This window comes from Balaenoptera acutorostrata, chromosome X (assembly GCF_949987535.1).
Source record: "Balaenoptera acutorostrata chromosome X, mBalAcu1.1, whole genome shotgun sequence".
Lineage (NCBI taxonomy): Eukaryota > Metazoa > Chordata > Mammalia > Artiodactyla > Balaenopteridae > Balaenoptera > Balaenoptera acutorostrata.
The window spans coordinates 16,579,566-16,594,829 of NC_080085.1; the positions used below are offsets into that span (position 1 = coordinate 16,579,566).

Here is a 15,264-nt window from a genome sequence, read left to right on the forward strand (position 1 = left end):
GAAGTAGCCGCATAGCACGGGGAGATCAGCTCGGTGCTTTGTGACCACCCAGAGGGGTGGGATAGGGAGGGTGGGAGGGAGGGAGACGCAAGAGGGAGGGGATATGGGGATATATGTATATGTATAGCTGATTCACTTTGTTATAAAGCAGAAACTAACACACCATTGTAAAGCAATTATACTCCAATAAAGATGCTAAAAAAAAAACTGGGTAAAGATTACCCGGCTCAGGCCCCCATTTTATTACGGACGAGGGTCCTGGGCTCTAAGGCTGGGAGTTATGAGCCCAAGGGCACACAGCTAATTGGTAGCAAAGCTAAAAGTGGATGGAAGCTTCTTGACGCCCAGCCCCATCTTTGCCCACCACACTTGGGGCGGTAATAATCAAAATGCACATGTTTGATGCTTCTAGAGATTTTTCTCTTGCAAATAAGCAACGATAAGAGGGCTCCGCCCATCTGTGGAGGGAGCAGAGATGAAGCCAGTCCTTCAGAAGCGTTCTGTGAGGGGCCATTACTGCCCGGGGAGGTTGAATCCTTCCTTCAGGAAAGGACAAAATTGCACCAGCAGTGAGCCTAGTTTCCTTTGCTCATCAGCGGGAGGGCAGGAGGAGCCTCGCTCCCCTTTCCCAGAAATGTGGATCCAAAGGCTCTGCCGATCCTGTGGAGCCCCTCCACACCCACCCCATGGCCTAAAATGTCCCAGGAATCACAGGCATTTTTTGACTACGAACTTCCCGTCTAAATGTGGGGCAGCCTGAGCGAGGCCAGGGGCGCAGGAAGCGGGAACCAGAGTGGTTTTCCTGGCAGCTCTCCCCTTGCTCTGTGTCCTTGTTTGGATGAGCACAAACAGGCTTGGCTATTTATAGTTGGTGAAGACACGTTGGAAGGTGATGGGACACTGCCCACTCAGTTCCCCTCCAAATTTCTGTTCTCTGTGCAGACTCTGCAAGTGTGGGTGGAAACAGGCCTCCGTCTAGAGCCCATCCAGGGCACAAGCCCCAAGCCCCTAAGGCCAAAGGACGATGACACCCGCAGCTCCCATCTGCAAACCCACAGCTGGGCCTCTCAGAGGGGCAAGGGTCTTTTGATGCCTGGAGGAGGGGATGCCATCAGTGCACAACTCTGAGAAAAGTTTGTGGGGTGTCACTTGGAGGAAGAGTGTTCAAAAAAATAGCCCGTGGGAAAAGCATTATACGAACCGATTAGTACCTGTGCCTGTGCGGGGCGTTAATATCCCCTACTGATTCCTTGCCTGCTTCTGGCCATCACTGGCAGGAAAATCAATGTGGCTCAGTCTGAGCTGAGGCTAAACCCATCACTACTGTTGTTGGATCTTGCTGCAGGGAATGAAATTTATTCTAGGTGAGGATGGAAAGACGTATGGAGAGAAAGTTATACATACAAATGAAATGAGGCCAGCAAATAAGGTAGACATTTCTACAGTGTGACAAGGTATTTCCCCCTGTGGGATTCCTATGCTCCATAAACCACCCACTGTCCCTCAGTCCCTAGCCTTCCCTGAGTGCTGGCTACCCTGACGCTCTCGCGGCTCTGCTTCCACTCCCTAGAGACCTCTCGATGTGCAGTCTGCACATCGTGTTTCCTCGCTCCCTTGGGGCTGCTGAGCATGACCTGTTTGTCACCATGTGGCAACTCCTCTCCCAACAAGGTCACCCACTGAGCTCTCTCAAGGGAGGAAAAAAGATTGGTTGAGGGCCTCACAAGTGCCAGGAGAGGAGCTAGGTGCCCTAGGAGTGGCGACGGAAACTGAGACACAGAGAGGTGTGCACCTTGCCTGAAGCTACAGGGTAAGGAAGCAGAGGGGTGGGCTTTCCACACTGGTGGGCCTGGCTCCAAAGCCCAGTAAGCAGTGGGTGGGCAGGAGGCATGTCTGGCCTGGTTACCGTAGCTAACTACCACCCAGGAGAGGGCCTAGCCAAATGGAGGCACTTGATGCATTTCTGAAATAATGAATGACACCACATACAGCACACACACAAACACGCACGCACACACACGGAGCACACACATACACAGTCCTCTCTTATCACTGGATCCATATCTAGCACCCAATTTCCACCTTTCCCCCACAGCCGAGTTTCTCACAAGACAAGTCTACACGTGCTTGGTTGCCCGCCTGTTCTTTCTTCACCTCAACCCTGAGTCTGTCTCTTGCCCCCAACTATTGTAGAGGAACCACTTGACTGGGATCACCAAGGGCCAGCTAGTGACCAAAGCCCCTTCAGTCTGCCCGGCTCTCACTTTGGTGGAGGTTCTCATAGTGGGCTTGGCTAACCAGCGGCGGCAGCAGCCCCGGGAGCTTGCTAGAAACGCAAATTCTCAGGCCGGAACCCAGACCTCCTGAATCAGAAACTTGGAGAGCAGCGATCTGTGTTTTAACAAGACCGCAGGTGATGCCAACGTACACTCAAGTGTGAGAGCCACTGGCCGGTAGCTGCTCCACCCTCCCTCCTCCTAGCTCCCACGGCCTTGCAGTCCACTCACCCTTCTCCACAGCTCCTCGTCCTTCCTCCACCCTGTAAGTAATGGTTTTCCCCACTGTCGCCTGTACTCTCTCCTCTTCTTCTCTGTAATCTCCTGGAGTGATTATAGCCATTCCATGCCTGTAACTACCATCTGTGAGCCAATGACACCCACCTCTGGAAGTTCTAGCCGAGATCTCTCTCCTGAACTCTCCAAAGACACGTCTTGGTCCTGACTTGTAGAAAAGAAGGGAAACACTCAAACACCACATGCCACATCCCTAGGAATCTTTGAAAAGACATTTAGAATACTTGAGCAATCCAAACTCATAATGATGGCTCACCACCCAGGTACATTCTATCTGCCTGCTTAGGGAACATTTGTGTGCACTCTAGCTATCTTTCTTTCCCTGTTTTTTTTTTAATTAAATGATTGATTAGCTTAGAGCTAATAAGAGCAAAGGTCTTTTTTAGTGCCTTCTTTTGGTGGGCATGGGGACCACACACCTCACAGAACCACCAGGACCTAGAAGTTTACTTTCTGCTAATTTGTATCCTGAGGGGCTTGAAGCAGCTAGGATGCCTTCGTAAATCTAAAGAAAAATTAACTTCCTTGTGGGTAAGTTGGTCTCCAGAGAGACATCTGCCCTTCCCTAAGCACTTAGTTGATGTTTGGCATACAAATGTTTACTTAATCTTTGCCTCAAGCTAAAATGTCTCAGGGCTCAACGGTCACTAATCTCCCAGTGTTTCTCTGGTATCCAGGGCTCCCTCTTCATTACAAGGAAAAAATGTGCAATTCCACTGTCCCTCTCCCTGGATCGTGTTCCAGTTCTCTCCGTATAGCCTTCAGCCTTTCATGCGAAAGGTACCTGGTGTGTTTAAGATTTAAAGCAATAGGCCATCTGCAAGTGGCACAGGTCTGGGAAGTCACTAGGCCTCCTGCCCACAGTCTGGTGTCCAAGACCCAACTGCCCACCTTCTCACTGAGATTCCTCATCTGACACAGGCTTCCACATCTGAAGTCAGTGGACAGTGCCCTCTGCGATGCTTGAGCCACAGTAAGCAACTCCATCCATCTGGAACCTCTTGACTTAATGACCTGCTACCACCCTGACTATTGAAACTTTCTTATCACTGACTGTCATCAACTCGCAGAACACCCCGACATCCACCTGGGAGGACACTGGCTTCGAGAACATCAGCCTCACCTCATTTCAGCTCTTGCCATCTTCCTGAGCCTATGACAGCCAAGGGGGCAATCCATCCCCTCCCTCCCTCCCCTGGTCCCTTCAGCCCTTATGACCTTCATTCATCCTCAGTCATCCGCATTCAGGGCCCCTCCCTCTGTGGATATGTCCATCTTCAGACCCACTCCGCCTCTGAAGTTGTGGGCACCAACCTCCCCTTCCTGACCAGCATCTCCTGTACTTCCGGCCATCGACTTTTCCCACTTCCGGCTTCCACTCCATCCCTCCTCAGCTCACCTCCTCTTACTTCTTTTAGCTTCACTTCCTTCCTCTCAATCCCAGAGCCCCTGTCTATCACTCAAGCCCCGCCTCCACCAGCCCCACCCGTCCCCGCCCTGCCAGTGGCCTGACCCTCCACTCAGAGCGCTGGCTGCTCTGTGCTGCAGCAGACAACAGGCACGGCTCCCTGGCAACTTGGGCCAAAGGTCCTGCTCCCACTTGCCCGCTCTTTGGGAAGAAAATGAGATTATTTACAACTTGGGGTGGCCATGTTTGGGAAGATTAACAAACCTGTTCTGGTCTCTTCAGCCTGCTTCTACCCCTTTCCCTATCGGGTTTATTTTCTTTTGAAGGCACACACCTGCTCTGCCCCTCAGGTTTCTGGCTCGCTGCCTCCCGCTGCATGCAAACTGCTAGGGCTCAGGACAGCCTGCTTCTTTCCAGCTTTTCCTTGGATTTTTTTTTCTTTTGGATTCTTCTCCCAAGTTTCAGGGCCTCTTCTCATGGGGGTTTCAGACCCCATCTTTATTAAATCGATAATACACATTATGAGACATATAACATCACATGTCCGTGTGTGTATACAACACACACACACACAAGTTTAGGTATATTCTGTCATTTGAAATATCTTTATGATCAAATATCAAAACAAGTGAGTAGGCGCTATACTTTTGAGACTCCACTTTCTCAAGTGTGAAGATAGAGGTAGACAGAATGCTCTTTGTACCACGACTACCTTAGTTATATGGTGGGCTGGACGAGACCAGCAGACGCTGTCTTTATGCTGTGAGATAATAACTGATGCATCCCCAAAGCACAGACTCTCAAACAAAGGCACTTATGACCTAGGGGAATCTCCTATCATCATTCAATTTTTAAATCAACTCTGGTACTAAGTTTTTTTGGAAAAAGTCTCTTTCTTTCTGTTAAATTTCTACCTACATTTACTATCTGGAAGTAAGTATGTTAACGGCATGCTGCTACTTGCTCAGATGGACACAAAATTGCGCGGGTGTCCTAATTCCTTTAGACATGATTCCTGAAGACCAGGATCTATAATGGCCAAGCCCCACCGTTACTAAGATCCAGAACAGTGCCTGGTATACAGTAGTCCCTCAATCCATTTCTGTTAAGTAAATGCATCTAAAAATGACTCCCCTCTTCCTAAACTTAGGTATTCCTTTTTCTAAAAGATGCTAGTTCCTGTTTAAATAGAAAGAAATTCATCTCTTCTGGAAGCCACATTTGGCAGCGAGCTTTCTGGCTGGTGAGAGGAAGCTTGAGCCCAGACATTGCAGCTGGAGTGGCAATGCCTCATGCCTCATTCCCAGTAAGAACAGCAAATGGTGACTGTGCGTCCATGTGTTCAACCATCCGTCTATCCATCCGCCCATCTACCCATCCAGTCAGGTAAATCCTGGCGAGGATTTGGGTTTGCACAGCAGACAATACCCCTTTCTGGAGGACTACCGACACAAAACTGTTTGACGTTAACACTCCTACCTCAACTACCTTGGCGGAACAAAACAAGTTCATAAACTAGTATACGGGTTGGTTGTCCAATGTAACTGCTTAGCAAAAAATATGAAGTGCATGAGATACTGAGAAACAGCAAGCCTTTCTTCGATCTTCTTAAATTTTTTTATGTTGAAATCCATGGCACACTAGGTGACTTAGAACATAAGACGCACATGCTACAGAGCTCGTACAGGGGCTGGGAAGGATGACAGGAGAGCAAAAGTGAACAAAATGTAAGCACTGGCACCTCCCCCCCTTTTTAGGAACCATGGCATTCAACAAGTGTATTAAATGAGCCACTACCATATGCTCAACCCCGTAAACCATGTGGAGATGACAAAACACACTCTTGATCTGCTTTAAATCTGGTAAAGGAGTCCGGGGGCGCGAGCATCCCAAGTGGCACAGCATGGGGCCCCGCACCAGGCTAAACACGGGGTGTCAGGCGTTTGGAGGAGAGAGCAATCGTGAGAGATGAGGGAAGGCTTCCAGAAGAGGGGCGTGCTAACTGGGCACTGAAGTCGGGGAGCACTAACGGACGCATGGGAGGCAGCCGGGGAAGGAGGGTGGCACTGCCAAAAACCTGAGATCCTCACAGCGTGGATGTGGACCGGCAGCATCAATTCCCAGACCTACCGGATCAACGACCGTGGGGATGGGCCCAGCAATGTGTTTGAACATGATCTCCAGGTGGCGCCGATGCACGCTCAAGTTTGAGAACCACCAAGCTAGAGCAGGCACCGTCCTCCCTTCCACTGGCTGTGCAAGCGGTCAGGGCAGGTAGCGGCTCCTCAAATGCTCCCAGCCTTGCCCGGGTCTGCCACTTCCAGGGATTGGCAGGAAGGAAGCCTGGGGCTTGCCTCTCGCTCCCTCCTTTCTGCAAACCAGTGCCCTGGGAGCTTGGGAGGTCGGGGACTGCCCACCCTCTCCCAGGCTGCTCAGATGCCACACACAACGTAAAGCAGCGTAAAGGCAGTTACGCTTCCCACTGGCTTCTGTACAAACCCCTCTCACGCATCTTCCTTGGTGGCTCGTCTTTCTGATCCACAGCTGGATCTCGGGAGAGCTGGAGGTGCGGAAGGGCTCAGCAGAGGCGGGAGGAAAATGGGGCTTCTGTGAGCCCAGAGGGTCGGAGGTTATCATTCACTCCCCGCTCCCGTGCAGGTCTAATCGATGGCTCGCAAGGCCTGCACCTATCTTCTAACGAGACGGCTGAGAGCAGCCTTTGAAGGCGCAGAAGCCATTGGAACTGCACTTCGCTTCGGATCGGATCATTAGAGCAGCAGGAATATTCTGGAAATCGTTATTGACTTCATCGAAATGCCTGTGGTCCCTGGAAGACTATAAGAATTTGGCAGAGCGTGGCTTCTGTTCTCCTTTCAGCCACCACAAAGTGATGTACGACCCCTGCTGCTCCCTCCTCCCTGTTTGTGGAGCTCATGTTCTCTTTGGAAGCACTTAGGTTTACATAACCTTTTCCTTCTGAAGTGCAAGCTCTGGGCCGACCACGCTACTGAAGTGGCCCTTGCTAAGGTCATTGGGGCTGTCAAGTGGCCTCATCGTGCGCGTGTCAGTCAGCAGAAGAGGACACAACACGTAGGGGCCTGACCCACTCAACAGTGGCCCTGGTCCCGTTAGTTTCCCCCGGGGCCATCATAGGGGAGCAGTTGTTTGGTTGGATCTTGGGGGACACCTGCCAAATGACACAGGTGAGCCAGCCGCTCCTCCAATGGGCTCACATACCTGAGAAAATTTTGTGTTATGTGTATTTTACCACGATTTAAAATTTTTTTCTAAAATGTAAATGAGCTATTTTTGTTTCACTCCAGTATACCCAGTTTGATACACAATCATAAATAAGACAATGAAAGTAAAGTTGATTTACAGGCCCGGGGCTACATACTCGGGAATTACATCCTTCCATCCTTTTAGATGCATTCCATGATCATCCACAATGTACAGACAGGGAAGGTGAGGAGAGAGCGGCAGTGACCTGCTGGGTCTCCCACTCCTACTATGACGTGAGCCCGGAAGCCTGCCTGACTCTAGCACCAGGACACTGAAGCCCCATGAGATTCTCACCATGCAAACTTAGCTCAGAAGAACGAAAATTCAGTGAGTGACTGTGTGTTGACAGGTCCATGTGAAGGCCTCTAGGCCACCGACTGGCTCCAGTATCTTACATCAACACGTATAATATGCACGTAATGGCAGAAAGTTCCAGCAATGAACTTGTGGAGAGAACGTGACACTTCCTTGTCCCTTGTGGTGGGCATCTCAGGTCTGGAAGGCACAATGTGCAACTCGGATTCCGTATCACTAACACAGGTGTCCAGCCAGCCAGTGAACAAATTTGAGTTTTGCCAGGCCCGTCTCGGAACTCGTGCCTGAACGAAGCATGCCCCTTGCCTGTGAGGGTCTCACGGTTCACGGACATGGCCACTAAGACAACGTTTGCCAGACTGGGTCCTGGGTCCCCCAGTAGGGCTGCGCAGGCAAGAGCAGAGGGAGCCTGGGAGTGTGGAGGGGGCCACCCCAGAGCAGGGAGAGGGCCAGGGGATGGAGCTGCCAGTGAGACGCACGCACCCAAGCCAGCAGGACATCCAGGGGTGAAGGCAGGCATGCCACCCGCACTTCCGGTCGGAAGGGCAGCTGGCCTTGCTCTAAGGAAGCACAGGGGGAAATCCCCACGCGTGAGCAGGGCCTAGATGCCACGACCTGGATTCTCATCTCTAATCTTGAAACCCACGCTGCGCCCCCCAGCCTCACACCCACTTCTGCCTGAGCATGGGAGCAAGGACCCCAGTGGCTGGAGCCCAGCGTCCTGCGGCTGCCCCGCCCCCGCCCCCGCCCCCAGCGTCAAGAGCGGAGCAGTACCTGGTATGGGTCAGGGGCCCCGCTGGTCGCTCCGGCCTCCTCGGGGGCAGCGCACCTGGTCTGCTGAGAGAATTGGTCTTGGGTGGCCGCGGCTTTTTGGGCGGTATGGCAGGAACAGAAGCCTTCTGTAAATCCAGCTTTGGCTCTCTCTCTGGTCTTTCTTTAAGTCATTGTTTAAAGAAGCATAAAGAAGACAGATAGAACTAGTGTAAGTGACAGTACTGAAGACTGCTTGTTTTCTGCTTAAAAAAATCACTGACGCTGTTTGCCAAGGTCAGGATGGAAGGCGAAGAGCATCATCTATTCTTGGTCAAGTTAGAAAGAGACCTATACAATCACAGCCCACTGTTCACCTTTGCTCATGCGGGTCCCTCTGCCTGAGGGCCCTTCCGGCCATTGCCCACCCTTGGAAAACTCCTACTCATGCTTCATTGGGCCTACTCACATTTTGCCTGGCTGAAATGTGACACGGTCATGTTCCCTTCTCAAGAGCTGGACCCGCCCTCAGAGGCAGACTTTCCTACTCCCTCTCCTGAGCTGCGAAGGACAGCCCTTTATAAACAGGCTCCACTTGAGTACTTGCTGGATGTCTGCATGCTTGGCACAGCCTGCAGGCAGTCACCCCCAAGGGCAGGGCCCACGTCTGGCCATCTCTCTAGAACCCGCGTGGTGCCTGGCACTGAGCAGGTGCTCGGTAAATGGCTGATGGGTTTGGTCAACGGCCAGCGGAACCTGTTGGGTGTGGGGAGGAAAGAGGCCTGACGTCTCCCGGGTCAGCTTGTGTAAAGCACCAGGAGCCAACAATTAGTTCTGGATTCTTTCTGTGCACAGTTTCACCTTGGAAGGTAAACTGGGACTTCACAGGTATTTGGTTTCTGAGGGTTTTGGGTGTTGGAGCTATTAGAATGAAGTTAAAGCCAGATCTGGGGCCATACTGGGCAGTGCTTGGTGGCAGCTTCGTGCTTCATGTCCCCATGTTTCTCTGTAAAGACAGAGCTTCAGAGAGCTGCCCACTGGACAGGCAGCATCCCTGTGCTCACTCGGAAGCTGGAACTGTGAACACGTTTTACTTGCAGACACACACTCGCGTCGTTTGGGTGACCAGGCAGATTGGCAAAGCTTTAAAAAGCCCATCAGGTATTGTACAGACACCACTGGGCTCATCCCCACAATATCTCAGTAAGGGAACGTGCTCCATCCAGGAATGCTGGGAACTCTTTTACTGGTCCGCAGGGACCAGAGGAGGCACCAGAGGAGGAAGGGCTCTGCTAAAATACAAAGGAGGGGGGATTCCTCCTGCCTCCTGGGAGGGATGGAGCTCCAGCAGCTTGCAGAACGAATGGGAGAGAGGGTTCGTGCCCACCTACGAGGGAGGCCAAGTCTCAAGGTGGGGCTGGTTTGCTGTCTTCCCTGCTGCTTCTGACCAGGGCTTCTGTCTCCTGACCCACTGCGGCACAGAACAAGGCATCACGGGAGGGGAAGGAAGCAGAAGTGTGTGGCCACTTGGCCAACCAACTAGGGCGGCTGTTCACACGTAAGCCGAGTACATATGCTAGTCAGCGTGGAACAGAGCGGGCAGTGTCCTCATCACAGAGCCTGGCTACGAGCCCAAAACCAGCCATGTGTCTTCCGTGAGGACAGAGGCGGTGTTTGGTTATGTCACAACACGCACACTTTTATCAAAGAACTATTTGTATGGTACACACTCGATAGCTATTTTTTCATTGATCTGTGACGCAGACCTGGCCTTCACAATGAGCTTCCACAACTCAAGTTTTAACTGTTCACTGTGAAAGAAAGAGGTGTAACTTCCTAAGAACTCGCAATGTTGGTAAAACTTCTGGCAGGCTGATATAAAATATTAAATTTCACAATAAAATTTCATGAGGCCACCCAGGAGCATCTCCAAATAATTACATGCATTAATTCAGCATTTCTCTTGTGACTTACAAATAACTGCTTTTTAAAAATGGAATTCGCTCTGCCTCCTGTTCATAATAATAACGTAACACTTTCCCCGTAAAATGTGTGATCAATCAAATCTTAGACACCTAATAAAATGAGTCCTTCCACAGCATGCAGATTTCTTTGGGAGGGACACGCAGACCATAGGAGTCAAACACATTCATAAACCTGACTGCGTGATACAGGTTACGGCACTTCCCTGAAAATGACATTTTTGACCCCGGTAAGGGGACTGTGGGCCCTGGGCTGCTTCTCCCAGTTTTGCCATGCCACCCCCTCCCTCAACGTTCCTGACCGAGGACATGTGTCTGCAGTATAGTAGCCAGAGTCCAAGGCCCAGCAGTGACTGACAGCTTTCATTTGTCTGGATGGGAATTTCTCTAAGCCACACCCACCCATCAGCAGTTAATGAGCACCTGGGGCACTAGGCTGGCTGGGAACCTTGGCCGGTACAGCGGGGCCCTCTAGGCACTTACAGTCGGCATGCGGACTTCAGGATGCTGCTGGTGTGGGGAGGGCGGTGATGGCAGGAAGACTGGGGTGGGAGAGCCCCAGTGTGTTAAGTGACTAGGCTGGTTGTTTTTCATTTGATGAGAAATGCCGGCCCAAAGAAGCACCACATAACCCTCTCTCCTATTTCTTTAGAAACAGGAAATTTAAAAGCAATCAAAACAAAACCATAATCACCATATTCCAAAGAAAAAGCAAATTCTGTGGGTAATAGGGACTAGCCCTGTGACAGACAGCTCTGTCTCTTGCCGTTCTAGAAGTGTCAACGAAGACTTGATCTCATACCTTTTTCTTCTGTTCTATTTGGAAGCGTTTCTGGCCTTTCAGGAGGTATCTTTTTAATTTCATGTTTTCTTTCAGTGGTACCTGGCGGGGAAAGGATGGCAACGATTAGGAAATGTTTCCCCCATCCATTTATTAGATGCACTAGCATTTTAAATATTTATCAGGTACAGCAAAGTCAATAGGTTTTTTTTCTTTCCTAAGCTGAGTGCTGGTGTTATCTGGCAAACACAAGCTGCGTAGAAACGGAGCAGAAGCCATTTCTGGCATGTGTCATTAAGTTTGCCTGCCTATGCATCCTTCATTTACAAGAACACCACTAATATTTATTGATATTTAAATCTGACTTCCTTACGCATCAAAGTAGTCACAGGAGACCACTTGGTGTGGGTGGGGAATGTATATAAATAAATAAACAAATCCACGGGCATGAGAAGATCGTTGTTTTACGCCACCAAATTTGGAGTGCTTTGTTACGCAGCAATAGTAACTAGAATGTGTATTTTTTTTAAATTGAAGTTTAGTTGACTTACAATATTATATTAGTTTCAGGTGTACAACACAGTGATTCAATATTTTTATACATTACACACCATACAAAGTTATTAAAATATTATTGGCTATATTCCCCATGCTGTACATTACATCCCTGTGACTTATTTATTTTATAACTGGTACTTTGTTACCTCTTAAACACATTTTTAAGTGGAGGGATGTACAGAGAAGATACGGTGGTTCTCCCTAGGTCCTTTGCATCTGAATCCCCATGTATTACATTTTCCCAAATGTGCCAATTCACCCTTCCTCTTTACACGCCTGGACCACAGCTGCTTCCCGCACCAGGGAACTTCATCAGTGTCAGCGGCCTCAGGTCCGTAAGTGTACTTGGAAAATAGCTAAAGCATGAAACCCATCACAAGTACTCCTCTGATTTATGGACTTGGTTGAGTGCTTGACAAACTCCTTATATGACCAACCCTATGGATGTGTGCTTGGTACTAAAATCTCAATTACACAGCATCAGAAGCCAAAAGAACTTAAAATAAAATCCACTGAACACACACTTTACCTTAACTCTTTAATGACTCACTACAAGTTAAACACTGTATCTGATTTCTATCAATTCTGTATCTGATTTTTTTCGTCAAATAACCAAACACAAGGAAAACAGGAATATCTACCTCCCCATTACAAAGCAGTTCCCAAGATTATACAGCAGGATAAATGAGCAGTAGTAGTAATCTAGGAAGATTAAATGCCATCATGCTTTGCCCCTAGAGATCCAGCACAACCTTTTAAAATTGTCTTAAAAGGATAAGGATTTGCCTACCATGCTACAATCTGGTCTCCTAACGCTAATGAAGAATTTCAGTACCACTCCTAGAGACAGAGGAGGAACTGACAGTCCTACTACCATGAAGAATCCAACCCTAGTTACATTCTAGGCCACCTGAGCCTGGGACCACTCAACTCACCTCCTTGGTCTCTAACCTGTCACCAAGGCTTCTAGGGGAAAGGATCTTCAGAAAAAAAGCAAATCAATAGTCTGCTTTAATTTCAGCAAAATAAAAGATTTATCCAGCCAGAACCACTAGGTGGCAAAATTAAACTGCTCAACACAAACAAGGATGGGGGCTGAGCAGGAGATGTAATTAACATCCCATTTGGGGGCTTAATCTCTGTAATTCTCAACTATGCTGAAGGGAATGGGAAAGGAATGTGAGGTCAAGCTGATTTTTTTCCCCCAACTTGGTGGGCCAAAAGAACGGCAAAAAATCACTCCTAATAAATCTGCTGAATAAACCAATCTGGAAATGTATTCATACTTTAAATGCTACAGCAATATCACAACTATGCATGTGTAGAATTAAAAATACCCCTACTCTTCTTCAGTTTTAGTTGTTAATTTTTTAAAATGCCACTTAACTAGTTATTCACGGAGGAATTTCTCCCTAAAATTTGTGTTAACAATGATAAAGAGGAGTTCTATTGGGAACTAGGAATGCTCATCTTTATGTATGAGACGCCAGTGTACAATGAGTTACCAAGTGTCCAACGACATCAAGTCTTCCTATAGTATTCAACCTTAACATCTGAGCCACACAGAAAAAGTGAATTAATTGGATTCTTTTCCAGATGAGAAAAGAATCATGAGGGAGGGAAAGTATTGCTAGAAAAACATTTTTTGTTGCTGGGGGCAAGTGAAGTAAGTACAAATTTTGGTTAACCACCCGGGACAGAAATCGAAAATTCAGCACTGCTATACATGCCCAGTGAAGTTGTGACCCACGGGAAGCAGCTCTTCCCAGGCTGACCCTCGACGGGCAGGCACAGGCAAAGCAGACAACCAGTTCCTCTCTCTACAAAAGGGGTTTATTTAAAAAATAAAAATAAAAACAAAGCAAACAAAACTGGTTTATTCCGAAACAAAGTCTTTCTGGTCACTCTCTTTGGGAGGCTATATCAGGGATACATTTTAATGATATGTTTCTTTGTTAGGGAAAACAGTAAGAGAAAGACAGTGTGTTGACGGAAGTGAAAGGTACATTACCTGCCCCTTGCTTGATGACGGGAGCCGATGGAGGAGGTGGCTTCTTGGGTCTCTGAAAAATTAATCAAAATAATACCACATGAGATTGTTGACAGGCCTGGCCTCTCACATGAGGACCACAGACAGTGTTTTCTAGATGTAGTTTGGACAGTCCAGAGAAGCTCTCCAAAAAAACTGAGCAATTCTCTCTCCAGGGATGTCAGGTTTTGGCACCTTTAAACAAGCACCAAAATAAATTCAGTCTGCAAAACAAAGCTCTGATGGACAAATGAAATACCATTTCCCCCTTTCTAAATTTGTAACAGCCTTCTGGAAAAGCGCGGCTCAGCAAAAATGGCCTGAAACCAGCAAGCACAATGGTACTCCTACGCTGAAACCGCATTTGCAATTAAGATTTAATCTGCTGAATAACCAGGCGATTCAGAAAGAGTCACTGGGATGGCTCTAAATTAGATCCGCTCTGGATGTGGGACCTGCAACAAAATGCAGGCTGAGGGGCCCCTGCGGCTGGGTAGGGTTCTAAGCTTTCTGCCCCTTTTCACCCCAAGGCTGGTAGGCCATTTGCGAGGTTCCCCCACAGACCAGTCATACCCTGGAAACTGGAATGGAGTTTCTTTGCATATCAGCCACTATTTGTTTTTCTCTCACACCTTATCATTCTGGAGGGGATGAGGCAGCAATGCAATCAATGGCATCTCCTTGCTCACCCAGGATTCGCTGTAGGTGGGAGACAGGCTGGGCTTGGCAAATGTCCTAGGGCCGAGAGTCCAGCTAGGGCACAGTTCTTGGGCACCATTCTTGCACAGGGGAAAAGGGGACCAAAGGCAAGGAGAGAGCCATCTCATTATCAACATCATTAAGGAACGATGGAAATGGGGAGGGTTTGAGCATATGATCCATGTTGCTGCTGACACCTGTCCTGACCCTCTCTGGGTATCATATACTTGTGACTTTAAAAAAGCCCCATGGACTCTCTTCTGCATGCTGAAAAAGTACTGATGTGACCAGCAAAAGCACCCGACCATCCTCAGCCCGACCCACCAGTGCCTCCCGGTGCCTGATGCAGTACCAGGACACAGGAAGAAATGGTTTTAAGTAAAACCCACAGAATACGAGACCCACAAAGAACTGTCTCAGGGAGCATCACAGCACGTAGGCTCTGGATCTGACATTTCAACTCTGCTCTTTACTAGCTGGGTGATTTGGCCAAGTGACCCCAAGTAAGAGTATAATATGGTGGGCAAGCGGCGGGGCTTCAGAATGTGGCTGCCGTTACACACCCCGGCTCTTTCAGTTTTTAGCCGTGGACCCTGCGCAAGTGACCTCACCTAGATGAGATTTCTCATCTGTAAAACGATAATATTACTTCCCTCTTAGGAGGAGGCGGTTTCACAGAGGGAGTCAGTAAGCACTGCCTTGCCCAATCCTCGTGACAACTCTATAAGGAGTGATATTATTATGCCCATTTTGCGATGAAATAATTGAGGCTTCAAGAGATGAAGTCATTTCCCCAAGTCACCAGGCTAGTCAACGGGGCAGGGGGCCAAGAGTCCAGTCCAGGGCTATCTGCCCCACAGGAATGCTCTTTAACCACTGTGAAGGGG

General features: G+C 48.8%; 1 protein-coding gene across 4 annotated transcripts in view; it reads right to left on the minus strand.

Annotated features, from left to right (window-relative positions):
- The window catches only part of SH3KBP1 (SH3 domain containing kinase binding protein 1), a 350,137-nt gene that overhangs the window by 44,448 nt on the left and 290,425 nt on the right, over positions 1-15,264 (minus strand). For all 4 annotated transcript variants that reach the window (XM_057538746.1, XM_007174679.3, XM_007174678.3 and 1 more), the window contains 3 exons: positions 13,661-13,712; positions 11,113-11,193; positions 8,353-8,512 (listed from right to left, as the gene is read on the minus strand). In XM_057538746.1, coding sequence (XP_057394729.1) covers positions 8,353-8,512; positions 11,113-11,193; positions 13,661-13,712 — 293 coding nt within the window. The remainder of the gene's footprint in view (positions 1-8,352; positions 8,513-11,112; positions 11,194-13,660; positions 13,713-15,264) is intronic.